The following is a 23833-nucleotide window of genomic DNA, read 5'->3' as shown; positions in this document are numbered from 1 at the left end:
TGTATCTTCAGTCTGTTTCAAGCTGTTTTCCCAGCTTTTGATGGAATTTTTAATTTCCTGGATATTTGCTCGAATCTGTTTCATGCATTGTAATTGCTTCCCATGTTGTTTATTCAAGGTTTCTGTCATTTTCCTGTGCTTCTCTATTTTCTAGTGTATTTCTTTTCCAGCTATGCTGAGCAATTCCTTCATTGTAGTTGTCATTTTTTTTACCTGAGAGATTATTTCAGATCTGATTTCCTCTATAGCATTATGGATTTGTTTCTTTACTTCACTTGGTATCTTTTCAGAAATTTCAGGAGTATGTCTCTTAAGTTTTTCTATGTCAGTGTCTCCTGTGCTTGTTCTGAGTAGGGCGGTGATCTGAGATTGCATTTTGCTTTTTAAGCTTGTCATTTTCTCAATTCCTCCTGTGGGGCCACTTGGTGGATCCTGGATTCTTCCTGAGCTGATTAGCCTAGGATTATTAATGTGAACCAGCTGTTGGCTTGTATCATTATTGCTTTTTCAGAGTTTTCCAGGGTATGTCCCACCTGTCAATTGTGTACACCCCAGCTGAGGCTCTGCTGTGATTCTGCTCTTGAAATGCAGGAGAGGGAAGAATGAGAAAGCACGGAAAATGGAATATTGAAACAAATAAGCTGAAGTCATGCTGAGGAGAGCAGAGGTGTGTACAAGGGGTCCAGTGGTTTTCTAGGAAAGGAGACATAGGATACCGAATTAGGAGGCATTTTGTCACTTCAGTGTCAAATCATCCTCTGTCTCCTCTTCTTCAAATTTCCATAAAGCTAAATGCATGTATAGGTACCTTATTCAGGTGGGATGTGTGTGTGTGTGTGTGTGTGTGTATGTGTGTGTGTACAAGAGTGTGAGAATACATATTTGTGAGTGATGTGGTGTCCATGTGTCTGCATGTGTGTATGAGCATGTGAAAATATTTGTGTGAGGTTGTGAATGCATAAGTGTGTATATGAATGAGTGTATGTGTACAGGGTGTAGTGTGTATGAGCACTGAGAGTGTAAGTGTATGAGAAGGAGTGCACAGGAGCATTGTGTAAGTATGTGAGAATATGTGTGTGAGGTACAGGTATTTGAGTGTGAGGCAGTGCTGCACACCTGACAGTATTAGGAGGTATTAACTTTGTCTTGTGTGCCGCAATGTGGAGCAGAGCTGGGTTGAGGTGGTAGGAACTGGAGCAAGGTCATCTTGAGTGGCCCGTGGCCACCTGGCTTCTGCTCTTCCATCTTCAGGCCCCTGGGCCCAAGAGAATGCCAGTGTCATCCTGGGAACAGAGCTGTACTGTTCACAGGGAGCAAAGAAAAAGAGGTCATAGCACGTGTATTGTGGCAAAGTCACAACTGAGTAGGGAATCAGCTTCTCTATGTTTCAGCTTGTACAAATTTTATGAAATCAAGGCTTTCATCCACGTATGTCTCTAAGTTCTGGTCATCTTGAACACTCTGTTTTGATGTACTTATACAGTTTATTTTTATTACTTCTCATGTGCCCCAGTTTCCAGGAAAATTGAGATAATCTATCTTTCTCGTGGTCTTTCTGTGTCTGTCTTTTCTCTCTCTGTCTCTCTGTCTGTCTATCTCTCTGTTTCTCTATCTCTCTGCCTCTTTCTGCTAGGAACATCATTTTGAGACCATATTTGGAAATGGACTTTGCAAACTAAAATATAAAGATGTTAGTTTTCATTGTTGTTATGATAATGTTATAATAGGGATCAGTATATTATAAAAAGACTAAGGGGGAAGTGATTATTTTTATACAGACAGACCGCTTTGAGTCCCATTCTACATTTTATAAAATGTAAAGAAGAGTTTATTGCACTGACTTGCAATGTTTGAATGCTTACCTAAAGAATGGTGGTCTCATCATCTTGCAGCAGACAGAGTAGGAGTAGTTAGAAGTGTGATGTGCTGTTAATAATCTAAATAGGCACACTAGTCTATTCTGCTGGGCAACCTGACCCTGGTAACTCATCAATAAAATATGAGGTTCAGTTGTTTGTAGCCCAGAGCTAATCAGAAGAACATTCTCACTTGGAAATGCTGGTTGACACAGGCACCAAAGTTTCAGAAAAGCCTGTGGTCTAGAATAAATGGGTCAGGGAAAGAAACAAGCAACAATGTCCTTGTCTTACTGCCTCATAAAGGCAAAGTATGGCCCAGGAATCTGGGTCCCTGTGGCCCTGGGGAGGTTCTCTCTGCCCACCCACAGTATCTAGCATGATGGCTCTTCTGCAGGATGTCCGCTCCATTGCGGGAGCGACCTAGATTTTGGAATCAGGAATGAGTGGCCAAGAGTCAAGGGAAAACTTTTACAGCCCTTTAAGGGAGCCTACTCCTTTACTTTTGCTTACCACTTTTCATTATTAATTCGTTGCATATACAGACAAATATTTACAGACAAGGAAAACTTGCTACTGCATAGATTTACCAACAAGATCACTGTGTACTTCATGATGAAAGCAACTTTAGGGTTCACATAGCAAGATCCAGCTGCAGTGTGCATTACCTACCACCTGTTCTATTGGTTCCACAGCCTGATGAGGTGCTGTGGGCCCCCAAGTTTATGTCCAGAGTCCCAAAGCCAAAAAGCTCTCAAAGAAGGAGTCAAAACACACCTGGACAGAAGCAAGTCTTCTTAGAGACTTTAGTTATGCTATTTAGCATTAATATTCATATTTTACTGCAACATTATTAATGAGTTTAATTAGTGAGCCTCAGATCCCTGGGGTTTTTCTACTGTGCATTACATTTGCTAAATTTCTCACATCTGAACCTTCAGAATTCATCAAACCAGCTTCCTGATGGCCCCCATGTGACATGGGAAGAACTGAGATGCATATGGTTTGTACCACTTGCTAACATCAGACTGAAAAGTGGTGGAGACAGGATGCAAACAAGAAACTGCCTCTCCTCTCCCAGCCTGATACTTTCCCACCTTTTTCACATCACAGCACACGCAGGAGATATACTGTCTGTCTCACTCCATGGAGCAGAGAATGGAACTGTTTGGGACCAGGACATGTGGCTCTGGATGGTCTTGTTGGCTCCTGTCTCCGTGTTCGTGGACTACTTCTCATTTGCACACTTTCTACTTGTATGGGGACATCTGCTCACCTGTGCTGCTGGCAGGTGGTGTCTAGGGCAGGATTCTTGGCTTCTGAATTCCAAGTCTATTATTTTCTAGCAATGAGACTTTTGATTAGTCGCTCAAGTTTTTTGCACCTCAGTTTCCCCTTTTGCATAGGGAAGATGACAATATGTGTAGTTTCAGTGGACAGAAGCTGTACTTAACATGGTTTCCTCAGAAGGAAGGAAGTGGAGCTGGAATGGGCATCCTGATTGCGAGGTGCTCTTGGCTTGATGGGGTTGGGAGGAAGCAACTCCTCCAGCTCATTCCTTGGACAAATGCCATAGGCACCTTTGTCTACTGTGTGGCTGTGCTGTGCATATTTAATGGAACAGTGCACTCTGTGTACAGGCTGATAAATGCCAGGGGCACCTGTCACTTGTATTATCTCTGGAAGGATTAAACCGAGGATGCAGGGTTGTCAAGAAAGCAATTCTGTTAGGTCCAAATATAGTTAAACTAAACCAGCCCATTATGTATTTCTCTTCCTATTTTACCACTTCAGGCTCTGCTCTTTCTGTGGGAGTTCATCCTTGACATTTCTAAGGGCAGATCCCGAACCTCACAAGCAGAACTCAGAGAGAAAGGTTGAGATTGACATCCCTGGCTGGAATGCTACGCCAGGATGGTTTCTGAATTATAACAGCTTCCTAGAAACCACTTGACATTTCAAGTTGTTTTTTTAATAAATGAGCAGAATGAATTAAATGAGTAAGTAAGCAGAATGGTACCTCTCTGCTCCCTCCAGACCCCACAAGGCCCAAGACAAAGCTTGTTTCCTAGTTTTTCAAGTACAGGCTGCTTTGTGTGTTCTGCTCATGCCTATTCTCCATAGTTTGGAGACTGTGCTGAAGAATGGGCTGAACTAGAGGCCAGGGACTCAGTTCTTTAGGACTTAAAAACTGGGCTAATTAGATGGGGTCTTGTCAGTCTCATGGAGATTCTCAACCCCACCTGTGCCCCTGGCTGCTCTGTTTAATAGATCCCTGCATGAAGCTATTCCTCCCAGAACCAGGATGGGTTCTACCTGTGCATCTGTGGTATCTCAGGGTTCAATATGTGTGTCAGTTTTTTTTAATGCTGTGAGAAAATACCTGAGAAAATCAACTTAGAGGAGGATTTGTTTTGGTTTAGGGCTTCAGAGGTCTCAGTTCATTGTCAGCTCTGTCTGTTGCTTCTAGGCGTTTGGTGAGTCAGAAACATCATGGGGAGAAGGGATTGGCAGAGGAAAGCTGACTGCTTCATGGAAGCCAGGAAGCAGAGAGAATGAAAGAAGCCAGAGAGGACAAGATATAGTCTCCAAGGTCAAGCCACCAGTACCCACATCCTTCTGCCAGACCCTGCCTCTTGCTAACCTACTGCGCTAAAAATGTATCAGTGACTTCATCCATCCATAAGGTAGTGATCTGATGTCTACTAAGAGCCCACCAGCTGCCTTGGCAGGAAATTTTGATCTAAACAACAATCCTCAATACCAGGAGCAGCTTCTAGGTGGAGTGTCCCAGTGGCAACCTGAGCACCACATCCAAATAGGCAACATCCCAATTTCCCTCTTGAGTCTCCACCTGACACCTCTCCCAGGACCACAGTTTACTCTCAGGATAGGGACTTTATCATAAGTCTCAGTTCAGTGTTGAGGAACAAAGTCTGTCCCTGGGTTGGGTCCAGATCACTGTGGCTTGTTTGGTTATTGGGGTCTCTGCCAATTCTGCCCCTGGACTTTGCACAGGCTTCCTGCTTTGGAGTATGCCTGGGTTTGATGACCAACATCAAGTTTTCTCTGTTAGTTATGATGATTCTGTGGTCTGACTGCCTCGACTGAGGCCAACCTTTTTTCTAGTTTTGTTTGCTAAGCAATTTTTGCTAAGCTCCCAACTCCCCTGCTTTAGCTGACGACCTCTGTGGTATAGTTCCAAGTCTCAGTATACACTGAACTCTATCTTGTTTGAATGTCCTCAGTGGGTTGAACTAAATGGAGTCTGTGAAAGTTGCACCAGCCTCTGGCTTTGGCAGAAGACTTTACAATTTATAGAGGTTCCTGCAAGACATTCTTATCACATTCTATTGGGCTTCATATGTATCTTTGATGTGCTCATAGTTTCCAAGAGCAGAAGGCATTCCAAGCGTGGCTTGAAGTTTCAAGTCCACCCGGATCTCAATTTCTTCTCTGTGCCTTGCATTCTTTGGAGAAAATGCTTTCACTTCCTCTACGGGGGGTTTCACCTCAGATACATACTTCCTTGAAAGCATATCTAGTAAGGGTTCATTGTTTGGAGCTGAATTTCTTTTAAATTGGCAGCAGTTTGGATTTAAGAATTTGGAGAATGTCTGGGATTTCATATTTCTTCTATTACTTAAACTTAGTACTCCAAAACACAGCCTTTCCCACAATAGCTTAGTGTTTACAACCATGGGCTTGGGACTAAGCCCATGTAAGTTCTTATGACAGAGGAATACTAACTGCTCATTTGCCTTCTAGTAAGGAAACATAAGAAGAACGTATCCTCGGCTTTCCTTGTGGTATGGTGGAGCAGAAGAGCAATGCAACCAACTCTCAGTGCTGGTGTCCAAGAGCATGTGAGTGACTCTTTCCTTCTCCTTTCTTGTTTCCAGCTGGTGGGTTATAGAGGACTGAGTAGAGAACTACAGTGCCTCAGTGGAAGGGGTCTGGTTTCTAAAACCACTGCATGGAAAGCCCCTTGCCAGACACCAAATAGGATGTGAACAGAAATAAAGCTTTACTGGGTTTCAGTCACTAAGCTTGGAAGTCATTTGCTACAACAGTCATATTTTGTTTATCAATACAGTTCTATGCCTGTGTTATTCTGTGGTTATTCACCACCTATGTGATATCCATTAGGTGCTTTAAAGTTTTGAGCATTCTCCTTAGTCTGAAGCTTTCCCTGCAGTCTTGTGATGAAATCTGTAAGATGCGATCTTCCCAGGACAAATGGGCCTTTTATGATAGCGCATCCTCCCCTTGATTTCCAATGACTCCTCTAGCATGCTGGGACTGACCCCACTGCAGGGCACTTGCATATGGTGCTCCTTTAGTTCAGATTATTTTCCCCTGGTCCTGTGGGCTTCCCTTTTCACATTATTTAGGGCTAATTTTTAACATCATGCTTCCAAAGAAGGCTTCCCATGTGACTGAGGCTAAATCCTTGCTAATTTCTTGTCCCAGCAGTGCAACTGAATTTTCTTTATTGCATCTATTTCTGTCCGATGGTAGATTATATTTTTAAAGACTATTATCCCTCAGTCAGAATATTAGCTCCATGAGGAAATAGTTTTGCCAGAATTTATCTGGAACACAGAATAACACAGGCACAATACAGATACTCAACAAATGCTGGCTGGAGGTATGCTTAGGAACTGGGAGAGTTATTTGAGGTTGTTCCGTAACGAACTTGGTGCTTGACTAAGAATAATTCAAATGCTCAAAAACTGGTGGTAGTGTTGGAGTGTCTGATAGTGTTGAGTCTGTTTACTCATTCTTTTTGTACACTTAGCTGTGGACTTCTCAAAATCAGAAATTGGTATGATCTTGATAGCCAATGAATCTTGCATGTAAGAGATGATCGATAAATATTTGTGATTGAAGAGAATTGCAGTGTCCTTGATCTAGTGACACAAACACCAATGAAACCATCCTTGTTGTAAAAAAAATTAAACCTTTTTATTAGTATATTTATTTTATATATAAAAGAAATTTAAAAAAAAGACAGAAAAGAAACACAAAGAAAATGCTTTTATGGCAAATCGGATTTTTCAGTGCCTTCTGCCTGGGCTCCTGACTCCGGCCCACTTGGCGTTAGCAAAGTCCGCCGGTTGTAATGGCCTTTGATGATTCCCGTGTTGTTGTTTTCATTGAGAAGCTGTTTCTGCCTTTGTCTGTTGAGGGACTGGACGAGGCCTAGGACCACTGCGGCCAAGGAGTACTGGCCAGGCAGTCTTCTTGGGGGCAGAATGAAGGGGTTGGGCTGGACTCTTCCCAGCAGAAAGTACGTTTTGATTTTTCCTTCCTGCTCACTGATGCCCTTCACATAGATCTCCCCACGGTAGTCAAAGGCAAAGCCCTGGTCCTTCAGGATGAGATAGGTCTCCTCAGGGACCTGGATCCGGCCGCTCACACCCGTGCTGTCCATTCGGCTGGCCAAGTTCACAGTTTTGCCCCATATGTCGTACTGCGGCTTCTTAGCGCCGATCACACCAGCTACCACGGAGCCATGGCTGATGCCTGAGAGTGAACCAAAGGAACAAGAGGTAAGAGGGCGGGGAGGACACTGAGGGTCTGCCCCCTACCGGAGAGAGTGCTCGCCATTTACGCGATCTCTGCAGGTGGGCTGCAGGGCTCAGGTCCTGCTTCAGTCAGTCACTTATTTGGGTCTGACCTTGGTCAGTTACTTAACCTATCTGGACTTTGATAATGTAAGTACAACCAGTGGCAGACCATCTACCAACCAGCAAGTGTTTGATACCATAGAAGTGCTGTTTTCACGGGCCGGCTGTCTTGTCGTGGCCTGAGAGAGGACCACAGCCCTGACCGGGAGGGCTCTCAGTCTTTGGCTTCTGTCCACACAGCAGCCTGAGAGCTGGGCAGATCCTTTCTAGGTCTGCTTTCACTCAGCTCTCATCCTGCCCCCAGGCCGTGGGGATGGCTTCCTAATGTCCTCCCTGTCCTGTCCTTGTCCTCACACAGCCCATCCTCAACTGGGATATTTATGCAAGATGACACCATCTGTAAGAGTAACTCAAAAACTCCCCAGAGAAGCTGACCAGCATCACAATTCCAAGCATGAGGCTGAGATGTTTGGTGCCGGCTGATGCCATCAGACACACAGGAATTCACAGCCTCCAGGGTGAACTGACCGTGATCACCCGGTGCCCCACATCTACTGACAAGAAAAATCATTTTACAGAACCATATTCCTTGCCAGTGGAAATTACTGGGCTTTCACTCACCCCAACAAAATAGTACAGACTTGCTACTTGCTTTGTTCTGGAGCCGCAGCTTAGTCAGTCTCCTGTCTACTTGTGGATTCCATTAGCTGAGGCCTCAATTCAGCTGCCACTGCTGCCCCCAGTAAAAGCTGCCCCTGTGCAGGAGTGTGTGTGTGTGTGTGTGTGTGTGTGTGTATGTGTAGTCTCTGACCCAGTCTCATTTGTACCCTCTTCTAGTCAAAGCCCCATCACTGGTATCCCTTTGACCTCGGAGCTAATAGTTCTCAGGGTTACCATCCAGGGCTTCCCAGGCCGGGTTTCTACCTCGCTTGTCAGCTAGTATTCATCACCATCCCCTTGGGTGCCTCTGCACAGTGCTCACCCCAGTCCCTTCACCTGCCAGCCATTCCTACATTGGTAGAGAAAGCCCTGCCTTTCTCTCTGCTTAGACTTTTAGTTTCTCCCAATTCTGCAGTTTATTTGCTAAGTGCTTTTATTAATAGCTTTTGTGGTACTAAGGATTAAACCTATGGACTTTGCACCGACCTACATACCGAGCTCTCCTTTTAATTTTGAGATGGTGTCCTACTAAATTGCCTAAGTTAGGCTCTAGTTTGTGATCCTTCTGCCTCAGCCTCCCAGAGTGCTGATATTACAGGTTTGTATTATCATGCCTGGCAACTAAATGCCTTCAAAGACGGTTTCAATGCCCCCTCCTTTGAGACACCTGGATGTCTTTTCTATAACGTTAATGGTCATGTATGTCACCTATACCAGACTTAAAATTTTGTCATTTCACTAAGCACCTGCTATGTGGGGAGAGATGGAAAATCAAAGAGATACAGTCCTAGCTCTCATGGAACTAACCTGCTCCTGGAGAGAGAACATAATAAGAAAGCAGATACTATTAGAAAATAATAGAAGCAACATTGAGCCGGATAGAGGGGCACAGGAAGATTGGAAGGGTGTGCTCTGGAGTAGTGTAGTTAAAAAAGGCTTTATGCAAAGAGATTTGAGACTTATGGTAGAATCATGCAGATATCTGGGTAAAATCATTCCCGACAGAGGCAAGTCATACACACACACACACACACACACACACACACACACACACACACACACACGTACATGTGCACACATGCACACGTGGAGAAAATCACAAGGAAAGCTAGCTCTGTGAATTAGGGAGGTGGAGGAAATGATGATGTAACATTCATCTTATGAATGGAGGACCCGGAGACTCTGAGGGTTCAAAGGTTTGCCCAGAGTCATCCAGCCAAGGGCAGCAGATGGGAAACACAAATTAAGGTTCTTAAGCCAGTTGGGAAATTAATTTCCTAACCTCTCATATCAGTTAGCATAATGCCAGCAGTCCAAGGTTGACCTTGGTCCCAGAAACATCTTTAGAATTTGCTTACAATACCTCTCTGTTCATGGGTAAATTCTCTTTTCATTCCTGGTTCAACTGTGTAGTTAATGAGTTCAGAAAGGGCATGTGGGGCTGAGAAAGAATGTGGTGATAAGCTCTGAACAGTCCATTCATGGATCAAAAATCCAAAATGTAACTTTTATTCCAAACAGTGAAGGAATGTGGCATTCTTCAGATCTGATGAGTCCTATGTTGGCATTTCTTGGAAAGGTGCTCAGGGAGGATGTTTATAATGTGGAGGCACTATTTTAAAGTTGCTTTAAATTGCATCATGGCACACAGAATGTCATTTGTCTCAGTCAGGAAGTCCTGGAGCTACCTCTGGCATAAATGACTGGCTGTGTGATGTTAGGCTGGCTCTTCCCTTTTCCGGGCCTGAGTGTACTCATATATAAAATATGAATGTGGACGGGAGTAGGGAGTTTCAGATCGGTCTTTGAGAAGTGCAGCAGAGATGCAGAAGAAATTGGCAAATTATGCTAATCTTGAAGGGTTATCACTCAGTCTCAGTGATTATTGTTGTGTTGCTGTTCCGACAGGGAATCCCTGGGCCTGAAGGAGGCTGAGGCTGTGCTGAGCAAAGTGCCGTGAGGCTGTCAGTTGGGGCTCGGGACGGCATCTGACAAGCTCAAGAGCAGACTCCTGAATTTGCCTGAAAGTCTTTTCCAGAAGACCTTGAGAACAACACTGACCAGCAGTATCATGCAGTGTGGAAGTAAGTGATCGGTTACCACAGTTCCGGTTTATATCTGAAATGTCTCCCCAAACCCTCAGGGGTTCAGAGATTAGGCTTGAAGAAGTTGATTGGATCACAAGGGCTCTAATATCATGAGCAGATTAATCCACTGAACAGATTTATGATTTGATGGCAAGAAATGGAAATGTAGGAGGCAGGGTGGACTTGGGGGAAGTGGGTCGCAGAGGTCGGACGTTGGGGACTTTGTCTAGTCCCAGGTCCCTTCTCCCGTGCTTTTCCCTGCTGGCTGCCGTGCGGCAGGCAGCTTTTCCTGCCACTCTCTTCTGGTGTGATGTTTCTGCCCATTGTAGACTGGAATCTCTGAAACCATGAGCCAAAATGTCACCTTAGTGTCACAGCCACAGCCTCTCTAATCAGGACCTTGGATGGAGAGGATACTAGTGCTAAGTCAGAAGAGAGGCTATCCACTATCTAGACTTTTTAAGATCAGCGATTTTGTTTCTGCTCACTGGTCAGAGCTATGCTCTTGCTTCCAGCATCATGAATGAGAGGAAGCTCACACAAAGGTCTGAGCTGACTTGTGCCTGGCCTTGCCAGGTCAGAGGAGGCCTCTTGCATTTTGCCACAAAAAGCTTCTCAGGATTGATGGCCTCGCACAGAAGGGACTGAAGGGCTCTATGGGACCCTCACTTCTTGGCACTACTCACCGATCCGGAGTTCAAAATTGTTGAATGAATGCTTGTTGATCTCCTGTATGCTTTCAGCCAGGGCGAGAGAGAAGTCTGCCAGGGCACACAAATGCCCCCACTTGTCTTCACATTGCTGCATTAAACATGAGAGAAAGCCTCATTTGTTGTGATGAACCACAGCATATCTGCAGCAGCAGCATCCTGTGCTAACCCCGCATGCACATCCCTCAGGGGAAACTGTCATGCACCTGAGCCCTACAAACTCCTGTCATCAGTACGTAGGAGCACCGGTCACAAGAGGTTCACCTAGGAGAGTGCGGTGTGTGTGGGTTACAGTGTTGTTTCCTTCAACCTCCACTTGTCCTTTGAGGTGGCACAGGAATTCCTGTATGTGTCCACTGGGGCATGCATGTATGCATGTGTGTGTGTATGCGTGCGTGTGCATGCTACTAAGATTGCATGGGTAGCTTTCCCGTTCTAGGAACTATATCTATTTCCTTTGAAATGCTCCCAGTTTAAGGTGAAAGGATCTTTTGCATAAATCTCTGTTCATGAAGCTCCCAGGGAAAATGCAGAGTAAGCCTGTGCCTTGTGCAGTTTCCAAATCTGCAAAATGGACATAAGTACAGTGGCTTTAAAAACATATCAGGGACAATGTGTGAGAGAGGTGACATGTGTGAGAGGACTCTGTGTGCCTATGGAGCAGAGGTTGGTACATAGGTTCAGTAAAAAGCTGGATGGCACACATTTTAGGGTTTACAGACCATATGGTCTTCATTGTAGCTGCTCAGTGCTATTAATTTTGGCTTTAAAGGGAAAATGACAAAATGTAAATGAATGGGTATAGCTGTGTTCCAATAAAACTTTATTTACATAAACAGCTTGGGCACTAGTCTTGTGACCTCTGCTACTGTGTACCAGCATGGATTTCTTTCCGGTAGTTACTCTTTGAATACTTTTTGGGTTTTAGTTGGAATGAAAGCCCATGAAGGAGGAGAAGAATTTAGGGGGGATTCTGTCTTCCCCAGTAACTTGAACTCACATGCACTGAACATTTGCTGAGGATTTAGTAGATACAAGACTTTGCATGAGTGTGACAACATCTCAGATAATGAATCCATTAAACTGGGAAGTACACATTAGGGTCCCCACATAACATGCATGTCTGGTACCCCATCAACACTTCAAAAAGCAGGGACTGTTGTTATTATTACATAAGAACTTATGAAGGAGAAAACAAAAAAATAAGAGAGCAGGCTAGTATTAGGGGCTGAGTAACACCTATGCTTAAATCCTGATCTGGTATTTTCCCCTCTGATAATTGTTTAAGTGAATAGTGAGGCTCAGGATGAAGCCTGATGCTTCTTGACAAAGCAGCCTAATTTCATCCAGCAGATCCTGCCTTGGGGAACTGCAGTGCCTCATGTGAGGGGAGTAATTCACTCTAGCAGAGTATCTACCCTACTGAAGGAGGCGTCACTATCTTTAGGGCCAATGATCACAGCAAGGGCTCTGCATAGTTGTGATTGAGACCACTGACTCCTTTACCTGTTTTTCTGGGGAGAGGCCTGACACTGCCATATAGGTGCTGCCAATGGTCTTAATCTTTTCAATGTCTTGAAAGCGGTCCTCACCCAGCAGCTGAAACAGATTCAGGCAACAGTGTTAGTTCTGGTGTTTACCCTCCCACAGCAGGTTTGGGCTCCTGAAGTGGACCCCTGACTCCCAGTGAGGAAAGGTCTAACTCAGAAGGTGCATTCAGCCAGCCAACAGGGATTTATTCATCCCTCCCCCACCTCCCCGCTAAGTGCCAGAAGCTCAGGTGAATGTGAGTAGATATTCTTCAAGGAGATGTGCTTCCATTATCACTGAAATAACCAAGCCTATTTGATTAGCTTAAAGAAGAGCTAACAAAATGTCCCCCAATCCATCAACAAATCTTCCTGGCTTTCTTTTCAACAGTCTTAGCACTTCCTTGGCGGGCCCAGTCCAAGCTACTGTTAGATTGCAGCTGGGCCATTCTGATACTCTGTCTCCTCCTGCCCTTGTCTCCTCTTATCCAGTGTGAGAGTCAGATGACTCCACTCCAGATGAGTTAGACCATGTCCCTGGCTTTGTGCAGAATCCACTGATTGCTTCCAGCAGCTCAGGTTCAAAGGTTTAAAGCCAGTCTCCCCTGAAACCTGCAAGGTTGTTGCCATCTGTTCTCCTTTGCTCTGTTCCAGCTGCGTTGCTGATCCTAGAAAAGCCAGACTTGCTGCAGCCTTAGGACACTTGTGTTTGCTCTTTTGTCTCTTAATATTGTTCCCTCAGACGATGACTTGAGCACCCCTTTTTCCATACCTGTTCTCATCTTCTTTCCTTCTTTTATTTTCTCTCTTTAATACTTAGCCCTAGCTCTGCTTACGTACTGTCTTCTCCACGGCAACATGAGATTCCTGGGGCACGTATTGCTGCCTGTTTTGTTTGCTACTTACCACCCAGACAGAGTCTAAAGCACGGTGAGGATGAATGAGCGAATGCATGAATGAGTGCAGAATGAATGGCTGAATCAAACAATAGCTATCATGTGTGGAATTTCTTCCATTTCTGCCTGCAGTTTGTGCTTTAAGGCTAAGTGAGGTTAACCTTGGTCTCTCACAGAGTAACTTTGGCAAGCAGAAGAACCCCCCAACTAGTCCCCAGGATGTCCCTGGAAGCTGCGGGTGTGCTGTCTTACACAGCAAATGCACTCTACTCTGCAGGTGTGATTAGGTTAAGGATCTTGGAATGGGGACATTTTCTGGGTTTTCTGGAAGCCCATTCAAATCATAAAGATTGTTATAGGTGAAATTTGAAATCAGGGAAATAGAGAAGGAGATATCATGGTGAAAGCGGCATTTGGAGTGAGTGATGTGATGGATGGTGTCATGCATGATGGAGGAGGCGATGTGTCAAGGGATGTGGGTGCCTTTGGAAGCTGGGGAAGATAAAAAGTGGATCCTCCCTTGAAGCCCTCAGAGGAAATAGCCTGCCAACATATTGACTTCAGTCCTGTGAGGTCTGATTTGAACTTCTGATCCCAAATTGTAACACAACACATTTCTATTGTTTACCTCACAAAATCTGTAGAAATTTCAGCAATTGGAAACCATACATAGACTACTCATTGATCATCTCCATGTTTAATAATCTACAAGATACCAGCCATCATGGAGTTCAGGTAGGATTCAGATATTCAAGTTAAAAAAAATCGCACAAAACATGCCCTAGTTCACTTTCAGTAAAGTTTATGATGATAATGTAAAGGGTTAGGGATAAAGAAAATGGACCATTTTGATCTAATTTAGTGAATCTGGTAAGGTGTCTTGAGCAGCTGACATTTAACTTGAGTTGTAAAATGTGAAAGAAGGGCTTTCCTAGTGCTAGGTGTGAGTCTGTGTGTGTGTGTGTGTGTGTGTGTGTATGTGTGTGTTGGGGGCGCTAGGGCCTGGTTGAGAGAATATCCAGACATAAAGGACAGAATGAATGAGTCCCAGGGCTGAGAAGGATGTAGGGTAAGTTCAAAGAAGCAGGAAGAGCCTAGATTGGCTGTGGTGTTGGATCCAGACTGTGAGCTGAAGGAGATGAGCTGGGAGAGTAGGGTCAGAGTATGCAGGGCTCTGTAGAACTTCCAAAAAACAGTGGGGACACATATTCCACTCTCACAGGACGCTGTCTTATCTCATCAATCATTGTAAACTGATCTGTAAGCACTAAGAAGTGCTAAGCTGCGAGACTGCCCAGCCATGAGCTCATATGGGCTAGCTGAACTTGATGAGTACGCACCACTTGAGACACTGGAAATGTGTGGCTGCACCTGACCACACTCTGAGGAAGCTGCCTGGAAGTCCTACCTTTCAGCCTCTCTATCACTGTCACTTACAATGAGGATAGTCTTTGGAATCTTAAGTGGACAGTGAGAACTGGCGATAAGGTTACACATTTATTTGCATGCCAAGTTCAAGGGGACACTGGGTCACATGTGGATAGCTTCTTATGTCAGCAATTTAATAATCCTTCACTAAGCCAGTAATTATTTTATGTCCACCTTATGTAAAAGGAGACACACGATTGATATTGCTTAAGTTGTTCAGCTAAGAGAAGTCTCAGTTAGAAACAGATCTCTGATGTTTGACTCCAAAGTCATGCTTATCCTCCTGCATGTGGTCCTGTGAGAATCACCAAAGATGTGAAGCCCACCATCCCACCCACATTTACTGACTCAGAAACTCTGGTGGGGGAATTTTGGACAAACATTCCAGGTGATTCTGACATATTCTCAAATTTGAGAAGTCTTTCTTTAATTAAAAGAAGAGAATGGGCTGCCTGGTGATTCTGACATATGCTCAAATTTGAGAAGTCCTTCTTTAATTAAAAGAAGAGAGTGGGCTGCCTGGGATAGAATTACCTTATTCACTTAATTCTTCATCCAGTGGTCATTATTGAATTTCTGCTACATTCCAGTGACCAGAGTAAGTACAAAGGATGCAAGGTGGACAAGATAATTTTTGCCTTCAATGAGCTTGTTGTATCTCAGGTTGACTTTGCCACACGTTGTGGACAGTGACATGCTACTTTGAAGGTTGGAGCTCATATAGATTAGAATTTCTCTCCCAACCTGAAATTAAAGCCATGCAATTCTGCAATGTGTTCTACCTAAGCACCAACTGAGCCACAGCGTGTGGTAATGCTCTCTTGCAGATGTGATTATGGTAGAGGCCCTCGGGAGGCTTCCCACACTCCCTCCTCTGAGTTCTGATTTCACTCCGCCCTGTCTCTGCCATTAACCTCCAGATACTCCTCTGGTTTGATTTGTTTTACTTCCTGATCTTCTCTAAGACTTATGGGAAGTCAACAAACTATGTGCTTGATATTTAAATTAAAAAAATTCCAGGAAAGACACATTGCCATGAATTCCCCTCAGAATATCTTCCCTTGTTCGAACACACCTAACCCATCCCTCTTGGCACTTTCTGAAGCAGTTTTGGAAGTTGTTTTTAGAGAATGTCTTTAGTTATACACTCGTGGCCTCCTGGAAGTCTTGAATCAGTTCAAAATGTTTGACTTTTGGGAACAACCAGGACTCACACTGTTCCTGATCTGCCGAATAAGGTGGACAGTAGACATTGCTGTAAAAGCTTTGAATTGATTCAGGACATTGAGGCGGCCATGAAGAGAAATTCACAAAAGAGGACTTTTAGAGCCACTTCAGAAATTGGCAACAGTGAAGGACTAGTGCGTTTGAAGCAAGAGAGAGTACTTTCAGGGAATTAAAGGCAATGTGTCATTTAATGTAATACATTAAAAATCTTATGTAAAGGCTCACTGAATATTAACTGTACCACATACACCCATGCCACTTCCTTAGTGAGGGTTTTTTGGTGCTCCTATCTGAAACTGCACCATATGTGTCCAATGTGAAGTCGTCCTGGCTTAGCTGGGACAGAGGGGTTCCTAGAGGTAGAATACCCATAAAGTGCTCAGCAAACTGATGAATGGGTCCTCTTGATCACAACCTTTCTCCAAGATTCCCTTTCTCTGAAGCCTAGACACATAATCTGCAGGGCCCAGGGCAAGATAAAAGCATGGAATTCCTTGTTCAAAAATGCAGACTTCCAGAATGTGGCAGCAGAGCTTCAAGTAATTGCTAGTCTATCATGTGACTGGCCAGACTGAACAACTGTCCAGCCTGGGGAGGAAGAACAAAGGTCAGCTTAAGCCTCCCTGGATTCCAAGCTAAATTCTGACCTCTTATTCCTTAGTTGCCAAGTATTTAGATGCAACTTGCTGGTTCTCTAACGTTTTGCTCTCCCAACAGCTGAATAGCCTCAGAGTCTCATCTTCTGAAAATGGACAGACAGATAGAGTGGACAAAGTAGTTGTTGAAAGAGTGTCTTGTTTTAAATGTCCTCTCAAAAGTGACCAGGTGCTAAGAAAATTCATGCTTAATAGAATCTCTTTTGGGACCTTGGGGAACACAGACAGTTATTTTTGTGATTTGCTCTATGTGTGGGTGTGTGTGCGTGTACGCGTGTGTGTGTATGTGTGTGTATATGTGTGTGTGTGTGTAGCTTGAGTCATAGCTCAGGCAGTTATTATTGCTCATTGTTTGTATTTCTGGAGCTAACTGGAATCTGCTTTCATTGAGATTCTCTGGTTTGTACCCAGGGTGCCTGAGTTTCAGAAGTCTTTGGTGTCGACATTTACCCTCAGATACCACCAAACAAGCATGGCTTCTTAACAGCCCTTTCACTGTTCACATTTTAGCTCAAAGACCTTGGATGCCTTCTGGTGCATTTCTCTCTCTGCTCCTCTGGGTAACTACATTTTCTCAGCTTCCTCCTTCCTCCGGGCTGATCCTGCATGGTTCTGGGGAAATGTAGCAGGTTCTCATGTTATCCTCTTCTCTTTAGAACTAACTGGTCCAGCATTCATTTTGTACCTCAGCAAAGTTATCTGCTCCTCAGAAACAAGTGTGACTTCATTATTTCATTCACTGCCCAGGCAGCAAGTTTATCTGCTCTATTTCTCCTGTGTGTGTGTGGGGGTGTAATGTCCCCAGTCATTCCTTTTCATTAGCAGATGTGGAGAACTAGGACGTGAGCAGACACTTTTTGAACAATCTGTAGAGAAAGGGTGTGTGTGACGGGGAGCTCTGGCAGGGAGTTACTGTGAACAGACTTTTGGAGAGTGTGCGCTGTGCAGTTCTCAGCCTTCCTCTGCCAAGAGGGAATTTTGTGGGATCTCAGATTCCTCCGGTAGTTACCTTATCTGGAAAAGTGGTGTCATCCTTAAAGTGAGCTCAGCCAGGAAGCTTGTAAAGGGCCCGAATTGAACCAGAGAATGAGGTCATGTTTAGATGACCTGAGGGCCCACGCAGGGAAAACTGGGGTCTTGCGGATGACAACTCAAGGGATGCTTTTGTTTTTCCTGTGGGTTAATTCTTTCCCCCTCCTTGTTTTTCTTCTGAACCCTCTTTTCTATTTTCTCCTCTTTGTTCCTTTCTTCCTCCTCCTGCTAATCTCTCCCTTCCTCTCCTCTTTTTCCCTTTTTCTTTCCCTCTTCTCTCCTTATCCACCCTGTTTCTACTGGTCTAACGCTCATGTTCTGAATAAAACAGGTTCCAGGCCCTGTTCTGGAGGTCCAGTACTCCAGCACTCTCCTGCAAACACCCACGTCTGCCCTCATGGCCACTGCCCTCTTCTGCTTTCAGAGGACTCCTGGATGTACACAATTTTGTACACTGAGATACAAATTTAGATCAAATTTGCTGTGTAAATTAAAGTTTAAAAATATACTTGTGAAGGCTTTTGGGAAGCAGGGTGCAATACAGTCTAAAATAAAACAAAACCTGTTATCTCAACATTTTGTCAGATATTTTTAATAGAGGTGTTTTATTTTTTATCTGTACGTAAGTTTTGGATTTCAGTAGCTTGTCTTCATCTTATTATTTGCCAACTAATTTTATACTAAGTTTGGCCTGAGGACTTAACAAGATATGAAAAAGTAAGCGCATAGTTTCTGATTTCCTGAGAGGAGGATGGGAGTTAAAGTATTGTGAATTGGCTCAATTGAATCACCTTACAGTGTATAAATTTATCAACAATCCATTAGCTCAGGTGAAACTGTGTTAACTAAACCAGGTAGTACATGTCTGCATTCACAATGCAGTTTGCAATCTTGAAGGATCACAACACAAAACCCACAAAAGGTCATTCCTCTAATAAATACCAGCACGCTTATGAGACCAACAAGGTCCATTTGTGACTGTGCACTTCCAAGGCTGAGATTTACCTCATCGAAGTCAGCAATGATCTCATTTAGCAAGCGCAGGCATTCCACTCCTTGGTTGTTCATTTCTGTCTGAGAGTAGAAGTCTGCAAACCCTGGAATGGAGGCAAACATCACTCCAACGGCATCATAGGACTGAGAATATAGCTCCTGGACAGAGACACAGGGAGAGCCAGAAACGGTCATCAGAGATGGATTCCACAGTGATGCTACATGTACACTTGTATCTGTGTTCCCAGGCACAGATTCCCAAAGAGAGGACTGAACATAGGAGTCAGGTACCAATATGTCAGCACCATGTGTCTTAGTGCATTCAGGTTACCATAACAAAGTGCCCCAGACAGGTTGCTTATGAAGAGCAGAAATTTATTTCTTACAGTTCTCGAAGCTGGGAAATCTGGCATCGAGGCACTGGCAGAGTCAGCATCTGGTGAGGATTCACTTTCTGGCTTGTAGCTGTGTACTCTTTAGCCATGTTCCAACATGGAAGGGGCTAAGCTGCACTCTGGAGCTTCTTTATAAGGACACCAATCCTGTTCGTGACATAATAACCTCTAAAAGTCCCCATCTCCTTTTTTTATGCCTATTTCGAGAATAGCATCTCTTTTCATTTCACCTTAAATGTTGTGTTTCTGTCTCTGACACAGAATGGTGGCAATTTTACAAATTTACCTGGTCCATTTCATTCCCTCTCAGCCTGTCTAACACTCAAATGCAGACAGTTTCTACATTCCTATTTCCAGGTCCATTCTTCCTTGGCTTTGAACTTTTATGTCTCATTCTGTGTTCTTTTCATACTCTTCAAATTGTAAGTGGGATAAACCATGTGTATCTTCTTTCCAGAGATTCCTGTGCCTACTCCTTTGTTCTCTAATTGAGTTGGTGGCACCAGAGTTGTCAAATCATCAAAATTAGAGAACCATTGAGTCACCTCTGATTCTTTCATCATGTTCACTACTTCATCAGTCAATTACTAAGTCCTGCTAGGTTTGCTTCTGTTTCCTAAATGTTTTTTTTTTTTTTTTTAAAAAACACTTCTACCTTTTTCTTTTTAAAAATCAGACACTTCTCATTTATCTTATTACATGAAAATCTTCTATTGGGAAATCTCTGGTCTTGTTCCATTCAAAGGCATGTTCTACGAGGACTGGTCAAAACATATGGTGTATGTTTAAACAAAAAAAATTACAGCAAAGGACACATTGCCATTAATATCCTTCCAAATACTCCACTTGCTCTAAATACACTGAATCCTTTCACTTGTCACTTTCTGAGGTAGTTCTGGGAGTCTTTTTTTGTGTCTTTATGATGTGTGATCAAAGAGCCATACAACTTAAAGACAGGCTCATAAAAACATCAAGATGTGTCCTTATCCACCCTACTCATCAGGTGCAGGATCATGTGATTTATGGTTTTTGCCTACAATCAAAATAATCACGAAACGTAAATATTTTGAATAGATTCAGGACATCAAAGCAGCGACAACTAAAGACATTCAGGAAATAGGACTGAGATGAGAGCTCATCTTTCTTCTATAACCCATCATTTATCAGTTATGCTTTTTCTCTGCCTTCTTCTCCACTCTCTTACCCATCTTTGACCTGCAACCAATTTCAGATGGAGTACTTGCTTTCAAATCCTAGTTTCATGGTTTACTTCTAGAAGACTCCAACACCCCATTCCTTTCACACTTAAAGTCTCACTATCTCTTGCTGGAAAATGTCCTTCCAGTCCAGTTAGTCTCAATAACTGGACAAATTCTTGTTTCTTGCCTTCATTAACTATGTGGAGATTATGTCTCCCATAGACTGCCCAGATTCCTGGATGGAGTCAGGAGGCTACACCCTAGCAGCTGCCTGAGCAACTCTATAGTACGCCCCTTGTCAATGTCTATTTCTACCTTTGGCAAATCTAACATATTCAATGTGGTTAGTGTTTTCAGAGGCCAGCAGTGTAATGGAAACACCCTCATACAGGGTCTGGCACAATCAAAGCACTCAATACTGTTAATGAGTGATGACTTTCTGACCCTTTTAGGCAACATTAATACTTATAAAATGCTTTCGCATGAATTCCATGATTTTATTCTTGCACCAGTCCTGTGAAGTAGCATGATTATTAATCCCACTTTACAGATAAGCAAAATTGAGACAGAAGAAATAAGTCCTATTTTGGATCACTCATCCAGTAGCAGAAGAAGCAGGGTTATAGGATGATGCTGGGCTGGGGTGGTGGTAGGGTGGACACACAGGGTCACAACCAAGGAGGAGGGCAGTAGCAAATGGCTTCCTAAGGCAGCACCTTCTCACCTTGGACTTGAACAGGTAGTGGTGCCATGGAGTAAACTTGAGTCTGTGCCATGGTCAGAGAACTTGGATTTATAAACTGATAGAGAGGTATTCTACAAATGGCTGAGACTTGGGAGAAAGGTGACTGGTTACTCAGTTACCTATACTGACTGAAGGTTCAGGACAAACTATTACAGTGTCACTTAAGCAACACATGTTTATTTTCCTCTTTGGGGCCAGTGCTGAGTTGGCTGGCTTGGGATCTTGGATTGAGGATTGAGGGCACAAACTGCCAGATGTTTATTTTCCACCAAGTTTTCACTCTGGATGTCTGAGATCAAGGGTCTTCTGAAGCCCCTCTCTCTCCAAGTTTTATCTCCGCGAAGTTTTCCCTCCATCTGTATCTGTGTCCTAATCTCCTCTTAAATAAAGAGGAGATTAAATAAAGGTCACCTCTTAAAAATAAAGGACACCAGTCACACTGGAGTGGGTTCTTCCCTAATGACCTTGTTTATAACTTGATTACCCCAAAATACCATACTCTGAGTTTAACCCACAGGGTTGAAACTTCACATAAGAATTTTGGAGAAACACAGTTCAGCCTATAACATCTATATTTTAAATGTCTGTTTAAAGGTGAAGAAAAAGATAAAATCCCAGCATCTTCAGTTTTTTCCAAATTAACCCAGCCCATGACCCCTCTTTCATGAACACTTCTCTGATACATCACATCTGGTCACTTGGAGTTTCTTAGAAGTGTTTGTGTACTAAAGTGCTTTAATGAAACCTCTTCCTTTTCACCCTCTTTTCTTTTATTTTTCAGTCTTGCCAACATTCAGACTGTCTTAATTGCTGAAGTAATACAGTAATGATAATGATATCATTGAGCACTTAATATGTAGGTGCCGGCCACAAATCCAGAACAGTGCACAAGCATATCTTAGTGCTCATAATAACTCCACAAGGAAGATATTATTAGTAGTTTACATATCAGGAAATGGTGGTATGTGTTAAGTACTTTGCCCAAGCCCTGTAATCATTAAGGAAGAGAATTTGGACTTTCCCCCTACATTGTTGGATTCCAGAGCCCATAGTATTGTTAATAGTAATTATAATAGTAATGATGATAACCATAAAAATAATGACAAGCAGAATAAATAGCCTTGGAACTGCAAACTGGTCTGACTGTTCTATTTGAATGGTTGGTTGATTTAGCATGAGAGGGAGCCCTGATGGAAAAACACTGAATTGAATAAACTTAAGCTGAGTCAGATTTTGACGATATCATACCGTGTTAGAGGCTGGAGGGGTGGGAAAACTGTGCCCTGAGATTCACCATTCCTTTCTACCAGACTGCACTTGATTGAGAAGTAGCCTAAAGGGCTCACAAGCTAATTGGAAATCAATCCAAAACACAGGCTTTCAGACAATGATGGGTCGGACAGTGGAACTGAGGCCAAAACTTTCTGCTCCTTCCTATGAGGTAGAGCAGAACTAACCTGAGTTTCCCCACTCACCCTCACTGCAGGCAGGAAATATGTATGAATATTCATCCAATGGGGTTCAGGAAGGAAACCTGTACCACTGGGCTTACCATGTGAGAAGTGAATGCTTTTTCATCTTGGGTGCAAAGAGGACTATGAGGAGATAAGACAGACTAAAGTACGTAGGAGACTTTAGCACAGTGACTCCTCTGGTGACTTGAGAGTGAATGTTTGTGGTGAATGTATGTCCTCAGTCATATCTTCCCCATTCAGATGAGGTGGGGTGCAGGGAGAGTGAGGGAGACACTATGAAGTGGCTCTGAGCAGGATTTAATATTAACCAATTGGCATTCTGTGTTTCCTTGTGAGTCTGTTCCAGACCCAAGCTCCTTGGCTGGAGATGGGGATTGCATTCAGAGTAAGTGAACCTCTATGAATCACTGGTCTAGACTGAAGCCTGTAGTGGTCTGTGATGTTGTGATGCTTCAAAGGACGGGATAAGGCTGCAGCTGAGGACACCTGGTTTCAACCTCAATAAGGTAAATACAGACTTGTAGCTGCTGGAGCCACTCCTGCAATAAATGTCAACTTGGAAATAAGGCAGTTCTCCTAGTTAGTATAATTTACTTCTTGGGAAAGCCTTTGAACTGACTCCCAAGGTCCTGCTCAGTTCCCATGTTTTCCTCAGTATCTTCTTCCTTTGCTTGAAAACCAAATAAATGTGGGCCCCCCAGAAAAGCTCTTTGTCTCAGCTCACAGAGAATCTCCAATTCTGCTAGAGGATGTTGATCTGCCTGGAACCCTAAGTCATACCAATCACCTCTTTTATTTAAACCTTTGCTGTCCACTCCTTTGGGAGGTTAAGGGCCTCATCAGTCATAAGAGAGGTGGACCCCAGTTCCTTAAGGTTTCCCCATAGGGCAAAAGTATTAAGGGAGTTCTCTCTTCAATGGATCCAGGCAAGAATATAAGAGGAGACAGAAAGGAGAGTTCCACCCATGGGTTTGTTCCATGACTGAGCACAAAAGGTGACCTTTTTGCTGCCATGGTGGCAAAGCTGATCTCCTGTTCTGCTTTTGCCCTGGATGTACTGAGAGACTCTGCTCTAGGTGTTTATTTGGTCCTCCACTTCACGGTTCACAGCTCTCTAACTGAAACCAATCACTGCTTTTCTCCTTGTCCCTTTAGGTTTGAGAGTGGGAAGAGCTTCACACAATGCTGATTGCCAGAGGTTTCATCCTGTCTTCCTTACTGAGCTGCTTCACTTTGGGACCCAGCAGGGAAGAGATGACTCATTTGCAGCAAGATAATTCAAGGAGAGTTAATATCCAAAGGGCTTAATTAG

The 23833-nt window shown here is 43.6% G+C and overlaps 1 protein-coding gene across 3 annotated transcripts in view; it reads right to left on the bottom strand.

The window, feature by feature from the left end:
• Window positions 1–6799: 6799 nt before the first annotated feature.
• Window positions 6800–23833, bottom strand: part of Adcy8 (adenylate cyclase 8) — a 225732-nt gene continuing 208698 nt past the window's right edge. For all 3 annotated transcript variants that reach the window (XM_063231066.1, XM_003467348.5, XM_013149932.3), the window contains 4 exons: window positions 18720–18866; window positions 12453–12545; window positions 10923–11037; window positions 6800–7385 (listed from right to left, as the gene is read on the bottom strand). In XM_063231066.1, coding sequence (XP_063087136.1) covers window positions 6898–7385; window positions 10923–11037; window positions 12453–12545; window positions 18720–18866 — 843 coding nt within the window. In that variant the 3' untranslated portion in view covers window positions 6800–6897. The remainder of the gene's footprint in view (window positions 7386–10922; window positions 11038–12452; window positions 12546–18719; window positions 18867–23833) is intronic.

This window comes from Cavia porcellus, unplaced genomic scaffold, assembly GCF_034190915.1.
Source record: "Cavia porcellus strain 051 isolate PalLab524CR breed Dunkin Hartley unplaced genomic scaffold, mCavPor4.1 scaffold_19, whole genome shotgun sequence".
In the NCBI taxonomy this organism is placed as follows: Eukaryota; Metazoa; Chordata; class Mammalia; order Rodentia; family Caviidae; genus Cavia; species Cavia porcellus.
This window is presented reverse-complemented; position numbering and strand designations above follow the sequence as displayed.